This window comes from Pteropus alecto, unplaced genomic scaffold, assembly GCF_000325575.1.
Source record: "Pteropus alecto unplaced genomic scaffold, ASM32557v1 scaffold86, whole genome shotgun sequence".
NCBI classification, from domain to species: domain Eukaryota; kingdom Metazoa; phylum Chordata; class Mammalia; order Chiroptera; family Pteropodidae; genus Pteropus; species Pteropus alecto.
This window is the reverse complement of record NW_006442109.1, coordinates 27,516,744-27,524,919: the sequence shown is the minus strand read 5'-3', so window position 1 is coordinate 27,524,919 and position 8,176 is coordinate 27,516,744. Positions and strand designations below refer to the sequence as shown.

The 8,176-nt window shown below is 37.7% G+C and overlaps 1 protein-coding gene across 16 annotated transcripts in view; it reads left to right on the top strand.

Moving 5' to 3' along the window:
* MGA (MGA, MAX dimerization protein) overlaps nt 1–7,873 on the top strand; it is a 129,816-nt gene extending 121,943 nt beyond the window's left edge. For 14 of the 16 annotated variants that reach the window (XM_015595921.2, XM_015595923.2, XM_025038874.1 and 11 more), the window contains 4 exons: nt 34–145; nt 409–642; nt 1,633–1,809; nt 2,609–7,873. In XM_015595921.2, the coding sequence (XP_015451407.1) occupies nt 34–145; nt 409–642; nt 1,633–1,809; nt 2,609–3,804 (1,719 nt within the window). In that variant the 3' untranslated portion in view covers nt 3,805–7,873. The remainder of the gene's footprint in view (nt 1–33; nt 146–408; nt 643–1,632; nt 1,810–2,608) is intronic. The other 2 variants (XM_025038878.1, XM_025038876.1) reach the window with 2 other exon arrangements.
* The last annotated feature ends 303 nt before the right edge of the window (nt 7,874–8,176 follow it).

The window sequence follows — 8,176 nt, the reverse complement described above, 5'->3', positions numbered from 1 at the left end:
TCGATTGACGTGATATTACTATTTCTGTTCTAGGCATTCAGTGAAATTCAGGGACTAACTGATCAGGCAGACAAATTAATAGGACAGAAAAATCTCCTGACTCGAAAACGGAATATTTTGATACGGAAAGTATCATCTCTTTCAGGTGAGATATATGAATGATAACAGCTTTAGTGAGGAGAAATCCTCAGTAGATTTTTTAGGTACTACTTAGTTTAAGGCTTGGTTCAGAGTTAACAGCAGAATTAATTTTTGACCGGGTGGGACGTTTCTTCTGGATTATAATCACTCTTGCCTTCCATAGTTTTGGGGAATACAGTTAAATCAACTGGATTTCAGTTGACTCTATTTCTCATTATTATGTGAAGTCATATACAGAGTGACAATTTATTCCCTGTCAACCTATAGGTAAGACAGAAGAAGTGGTCCTGAAGAAGCTAGAGTATATTTATGCAAAACAGCAAGCACTAGAGGCACAAAAAAGAAAAAAGAAGATGGGATCAGATGAGTTTGATGTGTCTCCCAGAACTAGCAAACAGCAGGAAGGATCTTCTGCATCATCTGTAGATCTTGGACAGATGTTTATAAATAACAGGAAGGGGAAACCTTTGATTCTTTCCAGAAAAAGAGACCAGGCCACAGGTAGGAGGGACATTCGTTGATTTCTTTAATGTAGATGAGCATAATTTTAGTTGAGTTTAGTGGACTGGACATCTCGTGGCCATAATTTTAGTTTTAAGTGAATTAATTAAATATGAGTTGTATAAAAAGTAGAACATTAACTTCATTAGATTTTGGTTTCTAGTTTTCACACTCAAGCAAATCCTAAGAAGTTACCGTTCTTGGTAACATTTAAGACCTAATTTTAATAGCAGGTTACAGTCATATATTTTCTTCTAGTGTTTTAGTGAGTATTTTGTTAGGCTGTTATCTTTTCCGACTTTATACATGAACTCTTGATTTCCCAGCAGATGTGCTCATAAGTTGAGGAAGTTTGTCTCTAGCTGAGACAAATAACTTGGAAATTTTTAAAAATTTAATTACTTGTTTATATATTTAGAGAGTGGTATATTCGTTTTTACTCTTTGGATAAGCCCAATGTATGAACCAGCAAATTTGGTTAATTAAATCAGCTAGGAAAGTATCGATGGATACTGAAAAATGACTTAATTTTAACATTGCAAAATCAAGTGATATTATTGCTAAGAACTTTAATGATCATGTAAGTCCAGTTACCTCATTTCACAGATGGAAAAACCAAGGTCTAGAAACTTGAAGTAATTTGTTATAGGTGTATAGGAAAGCAAGCCTGGGATAGAATTGTGTGTACTTTCATCCACATTCACCATCAAGACTATCAGAAGCATTCCATTGAAAAAGTGGTTCCATAGCTTTGTTCCTCAGCAATAAGAAATTCTGTTCATTATAAGAATCAGTGGACAGGTAACCATTACTCAGTGAAAAGTGGCTCAGAAAGTAAATTCCAACTTGAGATTCCCTAACTACATTTGAAATTTATTTCTTGCCTGTTAAGTCAGTGCTTGGTTTTGGGATGTCTCCTAGACTCCTAGGCTACAGTAGCATTAGTTGAAGTTTTTTTTATCCTTAACTAATTTCTGATCTTCCTTACAGAAAATACCTCACCCTCTAATACTCCACACTCCTCTGCCAACATCGTGATGACTCCGCAAGGGCAATTGCTCACCTTAAAAGGTCCCCTGTTCTCAGGACCAGTGGTAACTGTTTCTCCTGCTCTCTTAGAAGCAGATCTGAAGCCTCAAGTTGCCAATAGTGCTGTGGCCCAGTCAGGTACGTCTTCTATGGATAGTGAAAAAAGGTTACACCTGGCATCTCACAGTAACAGAGAAAGCCTTTAAATGTGTTCTGTAATGATGAACTATTGCATTCACATATAAGAGATGTCCCTCTTTTTAGAACACATTTGGGCTCTCCTTTTTACCTGGGGTTCAGAACTCTTGTGATATCTAGTTATTTCTCAGTAGGAAAAGAATTGAAAAGATGTGAGAGTAAAAGGGAGATGAAGCAGTGTTTTAGTATTGATAAATATTTGTCAATTTTATATTGTACTCAGAGGTGGTGCATTCCTACATTATCAGCCTGCGTTTGAGCACCACTTGTTTTCGGGGATAAGTAGAGTTGAAAACAGTTTTCACTTTGATGATTTAGGTTCTAGGCATCTAAAGTCCTATTAAGGTAAAAGAATATCTTTACTAATACTGTTAAACCCAGTCTGGAGGTGTCATTCTTTCTTTTATAGTTCTGCCTAAAGGGCTTCATTTTTCCCTTCAGAATAGCGGTTAATGGAGTGAACAGAATGAAGATGCATATCTGCCTCAAGATAAAGAATTAACTTGGGAGCATCTCTATGAAATAATTAGAGCTTATTAATGATGGAATATTAAAGAATTTTTTTGATTACTTTTTACCTATTATCTTGTTAGTTTAGGTCCATAATTTAAAGTCTAATATTTCATCTTTACAAGTAGACTGGTAAATTTTAACTATAGTTCCTTGAGATGTTCATTAGGTATGAATGAGAGAGAGATGCTTACCACTGTATATCTAAATGATTTTTTTTCCCCCCTAGAAAATGACGACTTATTTATGATGCCAAGAATTGTTAATGTGACATCACTGGCCACAGAGGGAGGTTTGGTAGATATGGGTGGCAGCAAATATTCTCATGAAGTTCCTGATGGTAAGCCACCTGACCACCTGAAAAACATTGTCAGGAATGAAGAGAACTCCTTTGAAGATTCAGGTAGAATCTCTTCCAGAGGCAACCATAGAGATGGCAGAATGGCATTGGGTACAACACAGGTTTTTCTGGCAAATAAAGATTCTGGTTTTCCACAAATAGTTGATGTTTCCAGTATGCAAGAAGCACAAGAGTTCTTACCCCAAAAGATTTCTGGCGACATGAGAGGAAATCAGTATAAATGGAAAGAGAGTGAATCAAGACGGGAGAGACTGAAGCCAAAGGAGTCTCCATTTAATAAATTAAAGATGAAAGATCTTAAAGACTCAAGCATAGAGATGGAACTGAGAAAGGTAGCATCAGCTATAGAGGAAGCAGCACTGGATCCCAGCGAACTGCTTACTAACATGGAAGATGAGGATGATACTGATGAGACACTGACTTCTCTGCTTAATGAGATTGCCTTTCTTAATCAGCAACTAAATGATGACTCTGTTAGCCTGGCAGAACTACCCAGTGCTATGGATACAGAGTTCCCAGGGGATGCTCGACGGGCTTTTATAAGTAAGCTGCCTCCTGGACACAGAGCAACTTTCCAGGTTGGCCACTTGGGAACTGGTTTGAAAGAGTTGCCTGATGTACAAGGGGAGAGTGACTCTGTTAGTCCCCTCCTCTTGCACTTGGAAGATGATGACTTTTCTGAGAATGAAAAACAACTTACAGAAACAGCCTCTGAGCCAGATGTCCTTAAGATTGTTATTGACTCTGAGATAAAGGACTCCCTTCTTTCCCACAGGAAAGCCAGTGATGGAGGGAAGAATACTTCTGGTATCCCTGCGGAGCCTGAAAGTGTGTCCTCACCTCCCATTCTACACATGAAGGCTGGCCTAGAGAACAGCAGCACAGATACTTTGTGGAGGCCTATGCCAAAGTTGGCACCTCTAGGTTTAAAAGTAGCTAATCCTTCCAGTGATTCAGATGGTCAGAGTCTAAAGGTGATGCCTTGCTTGGCACCTGTAGCTGCCAAAGTTGGGTCAGTTGGACACAAAATAAACTTAACAGGTTTTGCCGGGAGAGCAAGGTGATGCCTACATTGGCACCTGTTGTGGCCAAATTGGGCAACTCTGGGGCCTCACCAAGTTCTGCAGGGAAATGAACTTATTTGTCCTCAGGCAGAAGCCAAGCTATGAGAGGAAACCACCTTTCTCTGCTGGCATCTGTTTATTTGTGTCATGGAACTGTGATCCTTGACTTTAATGCAGTGGATAATGGTAGAGAAAGAGGGTAGGGTGCTGACCTCGGTGTAAGAAATTACTACTATGAAATTCTGATCATGTTAAAATGTGTTACCTCATTTGTGGTGCTGGGTCTCCTCATCCTCTCTAAGAAGATGTGATCCATTACTGAACACGAGGTGCCCCTCTTACACAAGGAATTCATAACAAGATTCTAGGTCCATAGTGTTTCCTAGTTCTTCCTTCCCAGAGAAGTTGCTTGGGACTTTGGACTTGCTATGGACTGAACTGTAGTTGATAGCCGTTGTTTAAGTCAGAAATCCAAGGAATGTGATGCACTTGTGCAGAGGGATCCAGAAGAAATAGTTTCTAGTTGGCGTTTCAAGAGTAGGGGGAGAGAGGGATGGGTACCATGGAATACCAAAGTGAAGGACTTCGTGTCATTCAGCAAAATTCTCTTTTTTCATATCCCACGTAGCTTCCATTCCCTCACCTTTTCAATCAGAATTACCAACTCAAACCTTCTGGTAAAGTAGGAATGCTTTTAACTTTTATTACTAAGATAATTATTTTGAGATGTTAAAAAATATACTAGTTCTCCCTTATTGTCTTTGGGCGTTGAAAAAGACCATTTCACAGTACCAGGAATTTCTACCTGGTGTGCGTGCGTGTGTGTGTGTGTGTGTGTGTACACATTTTGAAGGTAGGCATAGAGGGAGCCCTTCCCCTTTCACAAATCATGTCACTTAAGAAACAGCTAAAATGAAAAGCATTCCCTCACCAGACCAGAGACAGTGGCCAAAATAAATTGTGGGGCTGGATTTCCCAAATCAAACCAGTCTTCTGGTGCTTGAAGGTTTCATTCACTATTATCTACACAGGATGTTAAGCAAAGGAAAGTCACAGTAGGCACTCTTTACCAGGGAAATAAGGCAGTATTTGAATCACAAGATATATTTTTTATTATCTGCTACCATGGATTCAATGATCTGTAGAGCTTTTTCACTCATTAGCTGTCAGGGTATGAAGGACTGACAGCCTGTAAAGATAAAGATAATTTATATTTTTGTATAGTTTTCATAGATTTCTCAAAGGCTGAAGTTTTCAACCTAGAAGATGAGATTTGTATTGAGTATAGAAATGTTTCCTATCTAGTTTGTAAATAATCATGGTGCACTTGAGGAGTCTCTTGGAAACTCCTGGGGGCAAGAATCACTATTCTGAAAATGTATAGACTGGATTTAGCTGCTGCATTTTGCCTTTCTTGAATAATTTTTTGGAATGTAACCCACGTCTGTCTTCAATTGACAGGATTTGCTTGTGTTGTTAAACACTAACACAAGAGCTTCCAGTGCCTGGGCTGTGCCTAGGTGATGCTATTTCTTCTACATCCCCTGCCGCCTTTATCCCAAATCTCACTCAGCATATCTTCAGACCTAAGTTGTGAGACCAGCTTTGGAATGGTTCTATCCAGTGAATTCAATGGTTGGTTCCCTCTCTAGTAACTCTGGTAATCAACAGATTGAAAAAGGGTGGAAAAATTTCCTCTGCAAATTGCAGTAGGAGCAAATTCTTTGTTGATTTTGTGTTATTTGGCTTTCTAGACCTTGCTCATCTAGCATTTAACCTTCCCTCCTCTTAAGGTTACTGAAGAGGCTTGAAGTGGGTGATGAATGCTCCTCACTTTCTCATTATCCTTCCCATTCCTCTTTACTCAGCATATTTCATTCAATGCCTTAGCCAAGGAGTCCAGCACCTGTCTTCCTTGCTAGTAATTGTTCTTGGAGAAGCTAGTACTTTAATCCAGGTATAGCAGTTTTCCATTATTTCCTTGCTTGTCTTGTCCTCACATTTCCTCTTGACTTACCAAGGCTCGTGTTAGGCTTTTGAGGGTCAGCCAAGAAACAGGCAAGTGAGCGAATAATCCTCAGGAAAAGAAGGACCATTCTGCTCTGAACACTGTTCCTTTTTTTATAGACAAACAGGTAATAATCAGTCTGGATGGGAAGATAATGTGATTCTGTTTATGAGAGATATACAAAGGAAATGAGAGATGATTTCCAGTGTTCAAGGAATGCTGCAGATGTCATTACAAACCCCCAGGATAATGATGTTTTCAAGACCTCTTAGAACTAGGAAGTTATCAGGGCGTTATTGAGGAGGGCTCAGTCTTCAGAACAATCGTGCAGTTTGATAGAAATCTAAAATCTCCAATAACTCCTACCTTTTAACCTTACCCCAGGAGAAACTGGTCTATGAAAATTACATGTGAATATAAAAGATGCAGTTGAGTGAGAGGAGTTAAGGAATCAGAAGAAGCGTGAGCTCTCACCCTAACTCTATAAGCAGCATGATCTCAATAGACCAATAATTCGCCTTTTTATACATCTGTAAATAAATGGAATGTTTTTAAGAATATAATTATGTCAGATTTAGCCTTTTCTTTTATATATTAAATATATATCTTTTCTTTTCTGCTTTTGAAAATTGACTATTTTTTTAGAAACTTAAGAACAAAAGAAATTTGGTGAATGGAAAGCAGAATGTATAAACTTGGAATAAATAAATCAGTTATAATAAAATTAAAGCAGGACTTGGTGTTGGGAGGTTTATACTGAGTTGGAGTACAGAATCCTGATGTCTGGAGACATATTTGAGAGAGGTGCCACTGAAATAGTTTTATCATAAGAATTCCTTAACTGTTTTCAAAGTTTCTGACATGCCATTTGGGGGAAGTTTTTGGTGTTCTTTTCCTTGAAGCATGTTTTACATGGAGACTTCAGAATTCTGTACAACTTGACGGCAAGTGTGTGTCTCAAATTGTTCTATAAGGAAGAAAGGCTAGCTTCGTAGTACCAATTTGTGCAAGTTAATATACCTGTTACCCTGGAAAATACCAAGACATAAACAGTCTTAGCAGGTAAGGACAATAAGGTGTTCTTAAAGCAAGATAGATGTTAATTAGTATCATGGTTTACAAAAAGAATTTATTAAAGGAGTCTTTAGATTGAACTACTCTATGGTTACAGATCAAGTCCAGTTATATAAACTTCATACAAATTACTTTGTGTAATGTTATGGTAAATACAGGTTTCCCACACAGAATTATGGATGAAATGCCTGAAAGTAGGCCTATCAATAAACAAGTTTGAAAATATTTTGAACACAGAAGGAAGACATAATTCACACATTATTTGGGGCAGGGTTTAGTAGTACAGGTTTTGGTTTTTGTTTTCCTAGTTATATTGGTTGAGATATTCAGATGGAATGGGATTGGATAAATTGAGAGGTAAATTGAAGACAATAAAAAATGGTGATAACCCTTGTTCACTCCTAGAAGATTTTAAAAACTGCACAGAAGAGGCACATTTTCAGGTGCTTTTATAGAGAATGATTGATAACCAAGAATCAATACATTTCTTGCACAAAATTGTTGATTTTGGAGAAAGTGCTTGTAAGGGCATCAATACTTCATGTATTATCTCTAATGAAATTTTACATGAACATGAATGGATAAAGAGAAAATTAAAGCCGAGGTATACAGACTGCCATTTGGAGGAATAAAGATTAATCAAAAACGAATTTTTGAAATTTGAAATTTGATACAACTTTTGAACTGAGGTATGATTCAAGTTGAACTTCTCTACAATATGTAAGTGTTGAATAATAGTGATGGAGGTGTGTGTGGATTGTGAGATGACTAAAACATGGAATGAGTTGGGAATTTTGAGACATATCTAATAAGCTCTACTAAATTCTCTATTGTAAACTCTGTGATTAGAAGAGATTTTGTTAAATAGAAAAGCAGTCTTGGAAGCATTGTTTTGAGATTCATCCTGTTTCCAACTGCAAGCATTGGTCTCAGCTGTCCTACAGTGCCTTGCATGTAAAGGTGCTCAATAAATATTTGAATTGATGAGCAACTGTTTACTCTAGCCTGTTAGTTTTCCAGTATCTTTCGATTGCACCTATTGGCATGTTAGGGTGAATTTTAAAATCTGGTCTAATGAGCATAGGTGCAAAACAGACAAGTGTATATATCTTTTCCTAGACAGTATTTTAGAGTGACAACTATGTATACATGTTTAGGACATACATAAGCAGACTAAAAAGTGAAATAGTATATGGCGGGTGAAATTACTTAACATAAAGGTCACCTGCATTTTGAAGGGTGGAATGGCAAGTATTTAGAGAAAAGGGAATAAGGCTTTTATTCACACTG